The sequence below is a fragment of the Peromyscus eremicus genome, chromosome 5, assembly GCF_949786415.1.
Source record: "Peromyscus eremicus chromosome 5, PerEre_H2_v1, whole genome shotgun sequence".
NCBI lineage: Eukaryota > Metazoa > Chordata > Mammalia > Rodentia > Cricetidae > Peromyscus > Peromyscus eremicus.
This window is the reverse complement of record NC_081420.1, coordinates 51,422,793-51,440,969: the sequence shown is the minus strand read 5'-3', so window position 1 is coordinate 51,440,969 and position 18,177 is coordinate 51,422,793. Positions and strand designations below refer to the sequence as shown.

General features: G+C 42.9%; 1 protein-coding gene across 1 annotated transcript in view; it reads left to right on the top strand.

Annotated features, from left to right (window-relative positions):
* The window catches only part of Adarb2 (adenosine deaminase RNA specific B2 (inactive)), a 197,925-nt gene extending 181,756 nt beyond the window's left edge, over positions 1 to 16,169 (top strand). Inside the window, exons 8-9 of the mRNA XM_059263018.1 lie at positions 12,882 to 13,060; positions 15,993 to 16,169. Coding sequence (XP_059119001.1) covers positions 12,882 to 13,060; positions 15,993 to 16,169 — 356 coding nt within the window. The remainder of the gene's footprint in view (positions 1 to 12,881; positions 13,061 to 15,992) is intronic.
* Positions 16,170 to 18,177: the final 2,008 nt, after the last annotated feature.

Sequence of the window (18,177 nt, the reverse complement as noted above, 5' to 3'; positions counted from 1 at the left end):
CAGCATCATAACTATTTCTCCCATCAAGTAAAAAATAATTACAATGGGACGAAGGGGTCTAGATAACATAGTTGTGCTGGTTTGAATGAGAAATGTCCCCCATAGTCTCATTATTTGAACAAGCAGTCCCATTTGGAGGCACTGTTTGGGAAGACTGTGGAACCTTTAGGATGTGGGGCCTTGCTGTGGGAAGTATGTCACTGAGTGTGGGCTTTGTGGGTTTACAGCCTGGCTCCACTTCATGTTCTCTCTTCCCTCCTCCCTCTTCCCTGCCCACTTCCTGCTCCCAGAGTATAATTTCAACAGCCAGCTTCCGGCTCCTGCCCCCATGCCTTCCCTTACTGTTGACATGTATTTCCTGCCATAATGGACTCTATCCCTCTGGAACTGTAAGCCAAAATAAATCCTTTCTCCTCTAAGTCACTTTTGCCAGTATATCTTATCACAGCAAAAGAAAAATAACCAAGTCAATAGTCAAACTCTTTTTTATGATAGCCTACTTAACAGATGTGGATTTTATACTTATTTTTTTTAATGTGGAAGCACACTTGTGGAAGTCAGAGGACAACTCACAAGAGTCACTCTCCCCTTCCACTATGGGTCACTGGGATTGAACTCTGGTCATAGACGAGGCAGCAGATATCTTTATCTGCTGAGCCATCTCACCAGCCCTAGACATGGATTTTTTTTAGTCTTGACCTTTCTAAACCCACACTGAAAATAAAAGTCTGATTATTTTTTATAGTACAAATCAAGGTTATAGCAATGATCAAGAAATCTGAGACCAGAGACAAGCCAGAGAATTGATCGTTAGACCCCTGAGTTGAAGACCACTTTTCTAGTTTGATGTGATGAACACTGCTGCATTTCCAATAGAAACAGAGGCATTGCTTCTCTTTCTTCCTGGTACTGGTTGTCCTGAAGCAGTTTAAAAAAAAATAGCAAACATATCTAGAAACTGTTTTAGACACTGTGTTTCCTGACAACTTAGTCAGAAGTTTGATACACATTAAAACCTTCATCAACTATAGGCTAAGTTTTGACCGATTCTATATGCTTTTTACACTCTGGATACCTGTTCTGGAGGCATTCATGTCCCTACTTTGGTGTGAGTATACACTGTGTTTCAGAATCCTATAAGGAGTTCTGATCCTCTCTAATTCAAGGGAAGTTTATGAGATTGGTGATAATAAATAGTATTTTGCAAAATAAATCAAATGTTGTGGGAGCAAATACTTTCTTTCATCTAGATATTAATTTGTAGCATCATTTTATATTACATCAAATTTGGGCATATGATATAGTAACTGACAAACTTCCATAAATGTTTTGTGTAAATACTGTGCTGTTATTTTTAAATATTGGAGGTATACAGGCCTCACACTTGACCTAGACCTACACCTGGAACTAGGCAATCTCAGAAGTTGGTTTGAGTCCTCCCATGCCTCAAGAGGGCTCCAGGTAAACCTTTTTTGATTACCGCCCCCAATTAGGCATCATCTGTACAATGAGCATAACAAACGCTAGCACTCCCCTTCATCTGGCAATGAGTAGATCCAAAGCTTAAATTTTGAAGGGAAGTCCTTGTCAAAGCTTTGTGTCCAATAGTCCAGGAGCAGAGAGCCCAGGTGTAGATTCCCCCACCTAGCTCATCTTTCTGTGCTTTGGAAGTCTACATATCGAGTTTCAGGCCAGCCAGGACTTCATAATTTAACTCTGTCTCCAAAGAGGGGTGAGAGGCATGGAAAATAAAAACCAAGGCACAGTGGCAGAGCAAGGAAAACTGCTATCCTAAAGGCCTGAGTGGCCACAGAAGGAAAAGGATATGGAATAGGATGTTGAAACATCTTCCAGAAGCAAAGAGAACTTTCTCTGTTGGCAAGCTCTTTGTTCATTTTTATTTTCTTTTAGGTTAACCGAGTTTGTGGGGATAGGTGCCTATGTGGCTGTATCCTAGATTTTCTTTTGACGTTTCTTTTTGGATGAGAGATCCTGAACTAAACAGGTTTGGTTGTTTTGTCTATTTCGGAGGGGGAGTAATGGCAGATGGAAACATGGCCCCAAGCTTAAGAACACTTGTTTCCAGAGGACCAGAGTCGGCTCCTGGCACCCAACTCCCAACCCCACCGTCAGGCATCCAACTCCAAGCCTCCTCCAGCACCCTCACACATGGGCAAATAAGCCCACATAGACACCCACACACATAAATAAAATACATTCAAAAAATAAAGCATAATGACACACATCTGTGATTCTACCATTTAGAGACTGAAGCTGAAGGACCACAAGTTTGAGGACAGCATGGAATGCAAAGCAAGACTCAGTCTCAAGAAAAAAAAAAAAATGATCAGGATATTCTGTCTCATTGTCACTAGTCCAAGGAAAATATTTCCATTGCCAATACAATTCAACAAGTTTATTCACATCATTCAGGTGTTTATTTACTCACTCAATCTTAGGTTGAAGTTGGGAGGTGCTGACCATATCATTCAACAAATAGGAACTACTTGCTTTAAGTACCAGACACAATCCTATGGTGTTGGCTGCCCAGAGATATGATCTTGAGGAATGAGGAGGGGGAACAAGGAGGAGGAGGAAGAGGAAAATGGGAGAAAGGTGTCTGAAGAAGTTGCAAGGAGCAGGCTGTTTGCTGGCCACAGTCGAGGGAAAAGCAAATGGGAGACGAAAGCACTCTTTGAGAAACACTGTTGTTGACTTGGTGTCATCGTCCCCATGTTTGAGAAACTAACTCTGACATGATTTTATTTTATTTTAAATCTGAGACTAGGTCACAACAATCTTTTCTTTAGGGGCTCCAAAGTGTCTGTAGGGTAAATAGGGGACAGGGCAGACCACAAGATACCTTAAGTCATCCCAGCCTTGGGAGACAGCCTTGTAAGTGCCTGCCACTCAAGCATGAGGACTTGAGGTCTACCCCAAACCAACACAGAAGAAGCCAGGCCTCATAGCCATGCCAAGCTTCTACACAGGTTCTGTGGATCCTGCGTAGGTTCAAACTCGGGTCCTCAATGCTTGCCCAGCAAATGCTTTGCCCACTGAACTATCTCCCCAGCCCCCTTGGTTTACTCTTTACATACACTGAGAACGTGTTAAGACCACCTCACCACACAACATACCAATTGCCCACCCTCAGTCCCACCATACTCTGTGGGCTCCACAGCACATGTCATATATTTCCCACTGAATATGCTCTATTAAGACAAGAAGGTCATTCCCAGAACATGAGTATGAGTAGGAGCTGGTGTAGGGGTTCCTTATGAGGAATGCACAGTTTTCCACATTATTGACCTGAGCGAGGCGGTTGTCACAAGTCCTGCAGCACCTGGAGAGAGGAAGGAACAGCTGAGGAAGGAGTATGGCCCCACAGGAGGTCAGTTCTCACCTGCAGTCTTTCTGAAACATGTGAGGATGATTTAACATGATGGTCCAGAAAAAAAATTGTCCTGAGGCTCAAGAATCTGTGATTTCATATATTTATTGAAAGCAACTTCTGTGGAGTGTGATAGTGTCTACCATTAATCCCAGTACTTGGGGGGCAGAGGCAGATGGATCTCTGAGTTTGAGATCAGCCAGGATATATAAGTAAGTCCCTGCCTCAAGAAAAGTGATTTTTGAACAAAGCTGCAGGAGTACAGTGAAATTATACATTCTGAACTTTTGATGACTTCTTAAGCCAAGACTGACGCTCTGATGGGAGCTGTGATCCCTAGTCTGGCAACTGAGGCCAGCATTGCCCACTATTAATACCTCACACATTCTGCTTTCAGGGACCACTAGGTACAGAGTCCTCTTGGACTGATTTCTTTGCATAACAGGAGGGGAATATACAGTCTGGGGTGGTGATGCACACCTTTAATCTCAGCACTCAGGTGGCAGAGGCTGGAAGATCTCTGAGTTAATGTCAGTATGGTCTCTAGGGCTACACAGAGAACCGCATTATGGAAAAAAACCAACAAAACAAAATAACAACAAAAAAGACAAGAGGGTAGCTACAAAATTACTGGCAATTATGATGGTGTTCATGTTAATGAGAATAAATAAAATGACATTAATACGATAAATTTACCAATTCTGTTTCCATTAGATGTGTGTGTGTGTGTGTGTGTGAGAGAGAGAGAGAGAGAGAGAGAGAGAGAGAGAGAGAGAGAGAGAAAGAGAGAAAGAGAGAGAGAGAGAGAGAGAGAGAGAGAGAGAGAGAGGGAGGGAGAGGGAGAGAGAGGGAGAGAGAGGGATTACACAGGGTACACAGGATATCTGGCAGTATATTAAATATTAAATTCAAGAGGCCCATTCTGTCCCTGCAACTTTATGATTCCATGCATGCCTGGAAGCATGCTACTCCATTCATTTTGCAAAATTAAATGTAATGCTCCCCTGTATTATAGACTCGCCTCACTTCATATAAAAATTACATCCCTGAAAGGGCTTGTGTAAATTTAATTTGGGGAGACTGAATTACATTTTAAATATAGTAGGCTCACCAGCTATTTAAAGACATGCTGTAATGTCTCACTTATATAATGCCTTTTTTAAAAAAAAATAAATAAGGATTCCTTTGAAGTAAGGCATCTTTATATAGATGTGAGCCACCATAAAGCCAATTTTCATGGCTGAATCATGGCTAGTCTGCCTCCACTCTTCAATGATGATAGAACTAAGAGCAGTGGTGGCAATCACCGTTGTAATAATCACATTCTCATGAGAGGAGAAGCAGTAGTAGGTTAATTAACTTATCAGAGTTCACACCACTCGGAAGTCGTGGAAGTGATATTTGACCTTGGCCTATTTCTGAGCCCGCCTTGTTAACACAATTGTGTGAACTGAAAAGACAAGGCAGACAGCGGCACTGAGTATGACCCTTACCCCCACCAACCTCCAGAATATCTGAGGCCAAGGTGGTGGAGACTGGTTGAGTTTCTATGCATATCTGCTTTGGAATAAGATAGATCCGTTCAAAAACTTCACCAAAGATGATTAACCCAGTTACAAATGTCAGCACATCTCTTTGTTGAGTATCAGACAAACTTGTTAGCATTTGTCTGCTAAAGACGACTTTGGTAGAACTATTTAGGTTGGGAAGGGATTTCCACCCATGACTGTTCAGAAACAATTGCTAAGGGAAAGGTTTTAGTTGATTCTGGTATTTTCATAAAATTGCATCATCTTTCAGGCACACTTTCTCCCGTCCCCTCACTTTTCTTAGGCTTTTCTACAAGTTTCCAAATCAAAGAGCCTATTATTGCATTAAGACAGACCTACTCTGGCGTGTGTTTCCTCTGTTTATTCCGTAAACCTGAGAAATGACCAGCTACTGTTAAGGTATCTGGACACAGTCCACCACCAGGCCAAGCACTGCTGAAGGCGAAAGGAAGGGCAGACAAATTGCCCCAGAGAGGAGGAAGCAAACTCTATCATCTGGAGATCTGGGCTTTTGCCAGTAGGTGGTGCCAGAGTGTGGGATAATCCCGGGAAATGATGCTCCAGGATGGTGTTTTCCAGGAAGTGGCTCTGAGAAGGCCATGAAGAGACACTCAGGGTGTGGGATTACTCCAGGAAGTGGCACATAAATGGGGTGTCTGTAAAAAGTCATATTTGGAAAGGGGGCCTTTACAGTTTTGATTAAAGTTCATGAAATGGGGAGATGATGACATAAATTATTTCGGAAGCCTCCACATGCAATCACATTTGTTATTATAAGAAGAGATCGAAGTGATGCAACCATAAGCCAAAGAACACTTGCAGATTCCAGAAGATAGACAGGTCAAGGAAGACTCCTCCCCCAAAGCTTCAGGAAAGCACCGCCCTGCTGACACCGTGACTGTAGATTCTGACCTCCAGAACTGCCAGAGAGTAAATCTGACTGCTTCAAGCAATTAACTTTATAATAAACTAAATACAATACCACATTGTTAAAGCATAATTTTCTCAATTTTAGAAATCACATTGAATTATGCACTATTGTTCCCTCATTACAAAATAATTCATTAAAGGCAAATTTTTCTTAGGGTTTCTATTCGGTCAATTTTATTTTTATTTGGTTTGGTTTCTGGATGCTACAGAGAAAGTTCATAGAATCCTTGGTCAAGGCAGTCTGAAAAATAAGAAGCATGACACGGTGTGTCTTAGTTAGAGTTTCTGTTGTGGTGGTAAAACACCATGACCAAAAGTAACTTGGAGAGGAAAAGATTTTATTTTATCTTACAAGCCTCAGGGGTCAGAGTCTATCACTGAGGTAAGTCAGGTCAGGAACTTAAGGTGGAAACCTGGAGGAGGGAACCAAGGCAGGGCCGTGGAAGAACACTGTTCACTGGCTTGCTCCCCTTGGCTTGCTCAACCTGCTTTTGTATACCATCCGTGACCGCCTGCCTAGGGATGGTACCATCTCCAGTGAGCTGTGCCCTCCACATCAAACATTAATCAGGAAAATGGCCAACAGATTTGCCTACAGGCCGATCTGATGGAGGCATTTTCTCAGTGAAGATTCCCTCTTCCCAGACATGTCTAGGTTTGGGTTCAGTTGACAAAAACTAACCAGCATAGCACAGATTTCATCAACTTAATCCCAGTCATTTGCTCACAGTACTGGGTTTCTGTATATTGATTCTTCACCAGGGGTGCTCTTTTTTTCTTGGACTATAATCAACACAATACTCACTTTTCAAAAGACCAAATCCATTTCCAAAAATCTTAGCTAAAACTAGGGCCCCATGTCAACTAGAAGATTCTGATCTGTTGGTATCTGCCACTGGAAGAATAATCCTGAGGAGGAACTTAATACTGTAAACTGGGGACAGTTGACAATATTGTATGTGTTTAGTATTCTGGATTATTAGGTATGTGCTAATGTATTACCTTGAGAACTTCATGGGGGTGGGTCTTGGCGGGATATAGCCTTTTTTTATTGTGTCCTTGGAGGTTGGTTTTTATTTGTTCCATTATTTTTCTAGACTGAGGCCCATGTAGCTCACACTGGCTACCATTCCCTATCTAGCTAAAGATGACCTTGAATTTCTGGTCCTCCTGCCTCCACTCTTCCCATGATTATATGTGTGCACCACCACACCTAGCTGTATGCAGACGCAGTGCTGAGAATCAAACTTCGGACCTCACATGTGCTAGGCAAGATCCACAGCTAGATCCCCAGAGCACCAAGCGACTATTTTAATGTTAAATCTTTTCACGTTGCCTTGTGAAGAACAGTCTCTGTAATTTATAATATTTATATCTACACCCCTAACCATAGAGAAAATTAGCACAAATCAGTCTCTGCTTTCCATGCCTTAGAGGATGCACCTTTATCTTATCCAGCAAAATCTAAAACTCTTATTATTGATATAGCTAAGCAGTAGGGTCTGTGGTCTTTAAACACCTTTAAAACTAATCTTCCTTGTCCTGAGAGGGGCATGATGTCTACAGTAGAGTGAATGGATGAGCTATGGAAGAAAGCTCAGGTCTAGAAGATGGCTCAGTGGATAATAGGGCTTACTATGTAAGCATGAGGACCTGAGTTCAAATCTCTAGCACCTACATAAAAACTAGGCATGGCCATGCAACGCCTATAACCCCAGCGTTGGGCCACAGAGACCATTGCCTCCTGGGAGCACACTGGCTGGCCAGCCTAGCCAAATTAGTAAGCTTCAGGTTCAATGAGAGACCATGTCTCAAGGGAATAAGTCGTAGAATACAGAGGAGGACACTGACATCCGTCCCTGGCCTATGTGTGTGCACACATACCATACGCATTGCATACATAAACACAAACGCACACACCACTCACACACATCACATACACAAGAAGAAAGGAAGGAAGGGTTGAAGGGAAGGAAGGAAAGAAACAAAAAAGAAAAGGAGGAAAAAAGATACAAGTCCTATAGAAAATTCTGTTTGTGTCCATATTGAGGAATACCAAAAGGGTGCCTGGAATATTGGTTTAAATTCCCCAAATCTGCTACTATATTGAGTGAGCTCTTTATTACATGTAAAAAGATTTTCATAGAAACTAAATGTCAGCCGGGCAGTGGTGGCACATGCCTTTAATCCCAGCAATGGGGAGGCAGAGCCAGGCGGATCTCTGTGAGTTCGAAGCCAGCCTGGTCTACAGAGTGAGATCCAAGACAGCAACCAAAACTACACAGAGAAACCCTGTCTTGAAAAACAAAAACAAAAACAAAAACAAAAAAGTCTTTTTAAGAACCAAAAAACAGAAGATTCTAGGTGTCACATAATTATCTCATTAACTTATCTTCAAAGCCCAGTCCACATCAGAGGGATTGTATATGTGAATGTGGCAGGGGGCGGGACAGGGTGGGGGAGGGGGCGGGAGGAGGGAGGAGGTCAATGGAAACATGAAAAGAATCACCCAAAACAGAAGAGAATGCAAAGCAAATGAGAGGGGAAGACCTGGGAAAGCGTCCTTTTCCTGGTGACTCAGAAGGCTGTGCTCAGAGCTCCTTCATCACCATGCCACCATGGGCCTTCCTATGGAAAGAGGTAACCTGGTGCTGACCAGTGGCTAAGGCGCTAGACTCTCCTTCACCCCAAGACAACACTCAAACGCTGTCTCCTGACAGCTGCGCATGCTGTCTATCCTCGCAGCGTTTGCCCTACAGAAAAAGATTGTGGCGCCGATGGATGTGAGTGTTCTGGGCAGTAATCACATGTTTCATTGCACATTAGTGAATCTGCACATTACATTCAAGTGAGTCTGGCACACAGCTCCATCTCCTTTACTATAATCAGAACCCAATCATTAATTACAGCATTGTCAAAAATTGTTCTTCTGGTACTAACACTTAGTAAACATTCCAAGCGGTGTTTCTTTGTAGTAAAAAAAAATTTTTAATGACATCAAAGGCTGGATTTCCATTCCCACAGTTTGCTTTGGAGAGGATTTTTGTTCTTGAAGGCAAAGAATAGGATAAAAATAATCCTTAAACTAGAGGCTCAGAGTATAAGTAGACAATGATAACTCCAACAGAGGTATTAAAGTTAAATGTGGGACAAATGTGTAAATGTCCAAAAAATGTATGTTTAATATAAAAATAATCCTGACTTCTGCTTGTTGATTAGTTACTCCACTCCCTGGAACAATTAGGTAATTAATCACTAAACTAGAAGTATTTTCTGTCCTATAACTGGGAATGTTTTGGTGTGTGGCTTCGAGAAGCCTGAGTAAACTAGAGGTGACCTTCAAATCTTCCTTTGAATAACAATTACCATAGCATTTGATGTTTAGAAAGTGCTCCTTTCTCTCTCATTTCATCTTCACTTAACCTTGTGAAATGAAGTTGCCATCATCAGAGAGCAGAAGAAGGGAATTAATGATGTGTGCCAAGGCCCCAGAACGAAGACAGGCTGGAAACCAAGTCTCTCCGGTTCCTAAGTCCCAAGTCTTGTCTTCACATTGAACCCCACATGTTTGTCAGCCTGTGGCTTCCGACCACTGTCCCGCTCACATGCCTTCCTTCCCCTGCATTCTCCACATGTAGACACAAGAATGCTCACGGCTACCTCCCTGGACTGTCTGAGCCCTGGTGAGTCGGGCGTGTTGAGAGCAGTACCCAGCCAGCCCGCAGCTGAGCCCTCTCCAAGGCAGGTGTCTGCTTGCTGAGAGCCAATGGCAAAGCTCAATGATATCTCCAGGAAAGCAGTAATAGGAAGAGAACAGGAGGAGTGGGGGGTGAATTGCAAGGTAGCAGACAGGTCATGTATTGACATCAGACATTCAAAGGTTTTCTTCTGAGTTCAGAGTTTAGGATTTTGGAGAAGCCCCAAGTGCATGCTTCAGTGGTCAATCCCAGCACAAAAACCAGACAAATGGGAGAAAGGGAGTGGGGAGAGAAAAGCCTGCAGAGATGGAGGAGATGCCAGGCTGCTGAGCCTGGCTGCCCACAATTCCAAAGCAGTGATGACATCTCTTTGTACCCAGTCGTCCCTGAACTCAGCAGCTGTCTCTTCCTGCCGAGATGGTCCCTGCCCAGTAGGACAGTCCATGGCTGCCAATGGACCAGATTGTCTCCCCTGCCCAGCTCTCAGGGGTGGGTAGCCACAATAGTGAATCATTTCTAGGGAAAAGAGCTGACGTGGATGGAATGTGCCTGGATGTCCAACATTGCCCATCCATGACCAGAAGGTCACAAGGTGACTTTCAGTCTGAGATCTGGGTTGCTTAGGTGGCAACTGGCAAAGCTAAATGGCCATGTGCTGAGAGAGCATGCCTCAGTTCTATCCAAGAAGATCGGAGGTGGAGCTGAGGACACAGGAGGATCCTGAAGTCCATGACTGTGTAACTCATAGTTGAGCAGATCTTCCGCTGAGATGGGAACTACTCCCTTACATGAAGTTGAATATAGGCCCCTGAACTCCCAGTGTGCTCTTCCAGCTGTGATTTACACCTGTACTGCTTCCCAGTGCGTGGGCTTCTCTAGTAAGTGTAGTGCATCCTGGGGACTCCTGAGCAGCCATCCCACTGGACTCAATACAATGCTCTTGCAAAAGTCTCCGGTGCCTCCCTGTAGGCTCCACACACTCATGTGATAAATGGGCAGATCTAAGAAAAGCTCCCAGGTATGCCCATCATTTTGAAATTTTGACACAATGTTTTCATCTACAAAATTCATGTGGGAGAATCACACATTACAATAAAAAATAGCAAGCTTATGTTTTGAGTGTCGTGGTTTGAACGCGAAATGTCCCCCATAGACGCATGTTTCAGTGTTTGGTTCCCACCTGCTGGGGCTGTTCAGGAAGGTTGTGGAACCTTTAAGAAGTACAGCCTGACTGAAGGAAGTGGGGGTCAGGCCTTGAGATTGTATAGCCCAACCTCACTTCCTATTCACTTCCACTTCCGGTCTGTAGAGGCAATATGGCCACTTAGCTTCCCACTCCTATGGCCTGCATCCCTTCCCCATCATGATGGAATGTGTTTCCTCCAACTGTAAGCCAGGAAAAAAAAAATCTTCCTTCCTTCAATTGCTTATTGTCAGGAATTTGGTCACAACAAGGAAAAAGGTAATAATACAGTAAGTTAATGATGGTTGTGGTGGGCTGCGCTCATAGCTATCCTTGGCCCAGGGAGCTGGCTATGGGTTGGACATGTCAGCTAGTGGGTCCATCTGTCTAGTGTCCATGGCTAGGGAAATAGAAGCAGACATGCAGGGCTGGATGGGTAACAGGTTTCACCTTTACATGGTAAAACTAGACAAGAGGAGAGAGAGGTCCATCTGGACTGTCTTTGGACCAGGACTTGCACATAAGGCCCTGTGGAGCTGCAAGATGTATACAGGTGAAGTTACAGGAGCTGTGGAGGATGAGAGATGCAAGAGGCGTGGAGACAGGGCAACTGACGAGAGCTTCTGGGCTGGAAACCAAACTTTCCAGAACATCACTGAAGTGCCTGGACCAGAGACTCAATTCTGCTTACTTTCATGGTGGATCCCCGAGACTCTGAGCAAAGATTGGGCCATACTATAGATCCCGCAGAACTGAGGAGGGTCCTATTTGCTATACATGAGGTTGCTCTGGAAACCATCTGGCTGTATTCATCCAGGCCACATGTCTCCAAACTGCATTTTTATTTCGGTGATCCCTCCCCAGAGGTCATGGGTCAGCAAACATAACCTTCAAGAAAAAGCAGCAGGGAGACAAATAATGAGAAATCAGCAGACTCTGGCTGCATTAGGTACTTGGTATGATCAGGGAGGGCAGGCATTCATTCATAATGAGGAGCGCTGCAAGATAGCCAGGCAGGAGGTGATGCTGGAGCTCAGAGTGCAAGGTGGAAAGCATGAAACCCCATGCTGAGCAGAGAATATCACCCAGAGTGGAAAATCTTGACCTTCTCCCTCCGCTCTGCTCTGTAAGAGTCACGTCCCACCTGAACATTAGAGTACAGGGTCCAACAGGGGAGGAGAGGCGCACTGTAGCATGAGGGTTTTCATGACAATTCTGGAAGCCAGATTCTTCAAGGGTCAAAAGACCCACCCAGGCACATGGGGACCTTAGCTTAGAAAAACCCAACCTTGGTTTAATGCTACGCTGTCATCTTGAGAAACGATGTTGCTGTGCTGAGAATTGATGCTGAGGTTTCGCACATGCTAGGCAAGTGCTCTACCCCTGTGCTGTATATCCCTAGGCCTCTTCTTGTTTCTCTTTTATTTGGAAACAAGATCTTACTAAGTTATTCCAGCTGTCTTTGAACTCAATATATAGCCCAGGCAAGCCTTGAACATATATATGATCCTCCTGCCTCAGCCTGAACTACCAAGCCTAGGTGGAAATTCTTAGTAACTTTGAAAAAAAGGGATTCATATTCTCATTTTGTACTGAATCTTATCAATGCTCTTCACAAACTGTATTGTTTGACTGATTCTCCTACATATATAGCTCCTTTATTAAATCCAAAGTCTCTTCCTCATAAACCAAACGATAAGCCTAAGGATCTTTCAGGAATTATTTACTAATCTTGTGATTTGGGTATTCAGTAGGTGTCCAATAATCTCACATTCCTAGAATTTTCAAATGGCTCTGTTTGCTCATTAATTCATTCAACAGACATTCACAAAAGAGGGAAAAAATCTACCCATAAAGTCCTTCCAATTAAAAGGTTACAGCAGGTCCCAGCAATGAACTCCAATACAAGGCTCTCATCAGAGTTGAACTTGTTTCCAACCTCCAGTAGACAGGTAAAACCATGACTTCAACGTGACTAAGTTTTAAAAAAGAAAAGCAAGACAGTATTTATGTGAATGTCTCATCCCAGCTCAAACACAAGCTTTAGTTCCCATTATCTGCTCTCACGGGAGCCCCGTTTGAGCTGAAGAATATGAATGCTTGACTGCCTCCTATTTCTCTCTTGACAGGCGTGAGTAACACCGAGGCACGGCAGCCGGGAAAGTCTCCCCATTTCAGTGCCAACTGGATCGTGGGCAGCGCTGACCTGGAGATCATTAACGCCACAACTGGGAAGAGGAGCTGTGGGGGCTCATCCCGGCTCTGCAAGCACGTGTTTTCTGCTCGGTGGGCACGGCTGCATGGTAGGGTAGGTCGCACCGGTCCTTTCTGGGGAGAAAACTAGCTGTGCCTGGGCTCTGGTTAAAACCCTGAGGAAAGCTCCAGGGAAATGGGACATCATTTGGTCTGCAGTAATTGTGAGAAAGGACATGCAAACTGATCTCCACGGTTACTGCCCTTTCTCCAACTAACTGCCCAGGAATTTCCTCCATGCACTTAAAGCTTTGCTACCCAAATGTGGTCCTCAGAGCTTGGGGAGTATGTCTCTGTGAAGTCAAGCAACAAAAGAGCTTATTGTTGGACCAACAAAAGCCACCAGATCCTATGCCAATTGGTTTACATAGCATGTCATAAGTAAGGTACATAAAGGGACTGGAGAGAAAACTCCATGGTTAAGTATACTTGCTCCTCTAGGAGAGACCAGGGCTCAGTTCCAGAAATCTCATGGCCACACACAACTGTCTGTAGCTCCAGTTTCAGGGGATCCAATGCCCTCTTTTGACTTCTGCAGGCACTGCACACATATGATACAAGTATATGTACCCAGGCCCACACACATACACATAAAATAAAATAATATAATAAATCTCTTTTTAAAACATTAAAAAGAGAAAAAGAATTTATTCCAAGTTCAGATATAAACAAACTACTCCTCATAAAGTATATAAGGGCTGGCAAGGTGGCTTAGTGGATAAAAGCACTTGCTACCAAGCTTGAGGACCCAAGTTCAGTCCTCAAGACCTACATGGTAAAAGAAGAGAACTAACTCCTGAAATTTGCCTTCTGACCTCCAAATGCACATTGTGGCATACACACACACACACACACACACACACACACACACACACACACACACACACGAGAGAGAGAGAGAGAGAGAGAGAGAGAGAGAGAGAGAGAGAGAGAGAGAGGAAGAAAGGAAGGGAAAGAAGTTAGGTAATTTCCTACTAATTTTCAAAGATGGTGACTGTCAAAATTAGCATTTTTCTCCAATTCAGAAGGCCACCTATTTCTACTACAGCAATGTTTCAAAATCTGCTTTCCATTAATAAATAGATAATAACTACATTTGGGAGGTTAAAACTAAAATGCAGAGTTTTATGTACTTTGAAAGTATAGCAGACTATAATAAAATACAGATTAAAAATAAACTAATGAAGAAAATGTATTTTGCTCATTTTTTTTTGTATTGGGACATAGCTCAGTCAATGAAACTCTTGCTATGCAAGCACAAGGACTTGAGTTAAAGCCCCAGAGACCATGTGAAAACACCCAGCATGGTAGCCTATTAGTCCTAGAACTGGGGAGGCAGAGATATGTGGACTCCTGGGGCTAGCTGTCCAGCCAGCCAGCCTAGCCTAATCAGCAAGCTCTAGGCCAGTGAGAGACCCTGTCTTAGAAAAGGGGTGGGGGACAAAGTTGGCGCCTTCTGAAGAACATTACTCCTGAGGTTGGTCTCTGGTCTCCATGTGCACCTGCACACATGTGTGCACCCATATGACATGCACACCCAATAATAAAATTGGATAGTAGAATAGCAGATGTACAAATACTGAAGCATTTTTGCCTACTCAGAGAATGTTAAAAACTATAGTTATCTAAGAGTTTGGCATTCACCTTCTGCCTCTGCCACAAGCATGCAGATATGGGTATATGGCACCATATGTTCCAGTTCTGATTAGAACTCTCTGCCTCTCTCATGCCTACTCTGATCCCTTTTCTCACACCTCACTTCTTCCAAAGATGTTGTAAGGTGTGGAGAAGCACAGGCTTTTCTTGTCTTGCTGAACAAATAGGTCCTTTTCTTGTTCACATGATCATGGTGGCATTGGCCACAGAGTGGACACATTGATCTACAGACCCTCAAGGAAGATGCAGTGTTATCTGAAGCTACCCTACCACAGGCCTGCCCTCTGCCTCTCTCCCTCTCTTTCCTCCTTGTGGGGGACTGAAGACATAGATGGACAGGTTTTCCCTGCCTTACACTGCTCCAACTTTTGTCTCTTATGACTCAGAAGCCCGAGAACATCCTACTTTTACTGCCTTTCTAGTTAACAAGCAACATAACTCAGAGTCCCTCTTCTCTCCTGCCTTCCATGGTGCTGTTAATGCACAAACCTCCCCTGGTAATCCTTCTTCAGGAACAATATAGAAAACAGTGGTTCTATTATTGGTGTTGTTTTGTTTTTTTCTGGGGTTTGCTGAGCTTTTTGGGTTTTATTTATTTTGAGTTGGTATCTTCCTATATATCCCAGGCTGGCCTTGAACACACAGCAGTCCTCCTGACTCAGCCTCAAAAGTGCTGAGCTTACAGGTGTGTGTCATCACACTCAGCTAAGAAAGCAGTGTTAAATTCTTAATAGGAGGTGAGTCATCTGCTATGTTATACATTTTTTAATCGTCTGCACTTCTGATGCAGCCAAGTATCCTTAACAATTGGGTTTTTCACAGAATTTTCCAAAAGAACGCAGATAACTGCTCTTCCAGTTTGTTTGTTTGTTTTATTTTTTTAATGTGTATGTGTGTGTATGAGTTCATACATACAGGAGGGAGGGTGCATGTGCACATGAGTTTGGAGGCCAAAAGTCTATGTTAAGTGTCTTCCTTGATTGCTTCACCTTATTTTCTGATACAGGGTCTCTCACTGAACTTGAAACTCACCAAGTGGCTAGACTAGCTAGCCAGCCAGGCTCAGGCAACTTCCTGTCTCCACCTCCCCAGTGCTGGGATTATAGGTGTTAACCAACACCTGCAGCTTTTTACATGGATTCTAGGGATCTGAACTCAGGTCCTTGTGCTTGAGAGCCAAGCATTTTCCCAAAAGAGCCATCTCCTCAGGACCCTGCCACTGTACTGTTAAAGGAGAAGGAGATGCCAAGGGTTGGAATCAAGCTGGTATTTTGCTTGTGAAACTCATGTTACTGTGAATGGTTGAATTCACTTCCTCCTTCTTTCCACAGCTAAGCACACGGATCCCTGGCCATGGAGAAACACCGTCCATGTACTGTGAGGCCAAGCTGGGGGCTCACACCTACCAGTCTGTTAAACAGCAGCTCTTCAAGGCTTTTCAGAGAGCTGGTCTTGGCACCTGGGTGAGAAAACCACCAGAGCAAGATCAGTTTCTACTAAGTCTCTAAGACTCCTTTGCTATTGGACCAGAATGGAATGTCTGGAGGGGATGCAGCCGTATGATGGTGTGGTGTGTCCATCAATTCTTGACATTTATTCTCCTTCAGTGTTCAGGAACACATGTGTCCATGTTTGGATGGGAGACTAGATTTGTGTTTTGGTCATGCTATTTCTCCCTGGGTTGTTAGTTCCAAGAATTCTGTCCACATAGATAGAGGTAGAACCACTATTGCATCAGCCCCATCCCTTACTGGGTGTCAAAAGGAAATAATCTGTTTGGGCAAGAGTACCTTAGAGGCAAGATTGAAATGTGGTACTAAGTGTAGCCTCATGCATCATCCTCTGTGCTTCCTCCTGCCATGGGCCTCTCTCGTGGTGTGATTGAGTCTTGCCAGCACAAGTTTATATGACTTCAAGATAAGCCACAGGTAAAAAGAAAAGCCATGGTCTCCCCAATTCCAAAGAACCCAACAGGAATGCTATATTGTCTTCATTATTCATTCAGACCTTTCCACCTTCTATCAAAAAGGACTTGGGATGGACACTGTTAAAGAGCAACTAAAGTAAATAAAACCATGTTTATGACAGGAAGGAAAAGACACTTAAGACACAAAAGAGTCATGATCTGTGATGCAAGAAAACTGCTTTTAAACTGCCCAATGGTAGAATGTTTCAAACAAGCCTAGGCGATTGACTTGATCACAACCTTTTCATTGCTTTTCATAGATAATGACAGCCATGGAAGCGAGAACTGCAGAATGCTTAACTACTACCCAATAATAGCAGATAAAGTAATGAAACTGAGCCTTAGATCAAATTCTGAATTTTTAAATGAATTTTTATTATAAAGAAAGCATACACATACAACATTCAACAAAATCTTTAGGTTTGAGGAGCTACTCGATCTCTATCATTTTAGGTTCCTTAATCATCATCTTGCATGAATAAAATAATAATTATTATAACAATAATAATGACTTACCATAGCTGCAAAATTTAAAGAAACAGGGTTATACCACGTATAGAATGGGTATCAAAGTTTGTGGCTATACATAAATCTTTTTATTATTTAGCCTATATCATGATCCCTAAGAGGAGAAGACCCAGGCAAAGAAAGGCATGTCACTAACATATTTTTAGTCAACCCATGTTCCTTTAATTAATATTTTCCACTTGGAACTCATTTCAACATTCATCAAGCTATTTAACATGTGCATAATCTTTTTTTTTTTGTTTAAACAAATCCCATCTGATGGGCTGTAGAGATGGCTCAGCAGTTAAGAGCACTTGGTGCTCCTAGAGAGGACTCTGGTTCATTTCCCAGCACCCACTGGCAGCTTACAACCATCCATAACTCCAGCTCCAGTGGTTACAATACTCTCTTCTGGCCTCTGAGGGCTCCATGTACCCATGAAGTACACTTATATATATGTGGGCAAACTATCATACACATAAAATAAAAATAAATAATCCCTTTTTATTCCATCTGAAATACATTATTGGTTTTTTGTTTTGTTTTTAAAAGTATAGGAGGAGCCACTTCTAGAATATGGGATTCCTGGTTAGAATTCCAGCTTATCAATCCTCAATAAAAATTCAACCATTACATCATGATGTATATATTCTAACATATATTGCAGATATCACAAGAATGAGGTAAAAACATGAAATACATTGAACTGCAGTTATCTGATGCAATAAAAAGAAGAGTGGAGATATTAAGTCCTTGGATTTAATATGAGACCACATTTATCACTAAAGTCCTTTGAGGAAAGAATATGAGCTCACTGTAAAAACATTTTCAAGATAAACTTTCAAAGACATGCAAGTATTTTTGCAAATAAATGGTTAATATTAATCTTTCATAAATCCTGAGGAAAATGGAATCTTCATTCAGTGTAAAGGCTACGATCAAAGAGCCAGCTTGTAGTAATCTCTGATAACTTGACGTATAACTAGGAGGAAGCTTAGAGACCCAAGAAACCTTGAGAGCTGAGTTGTGACTTCTGTGTTGTC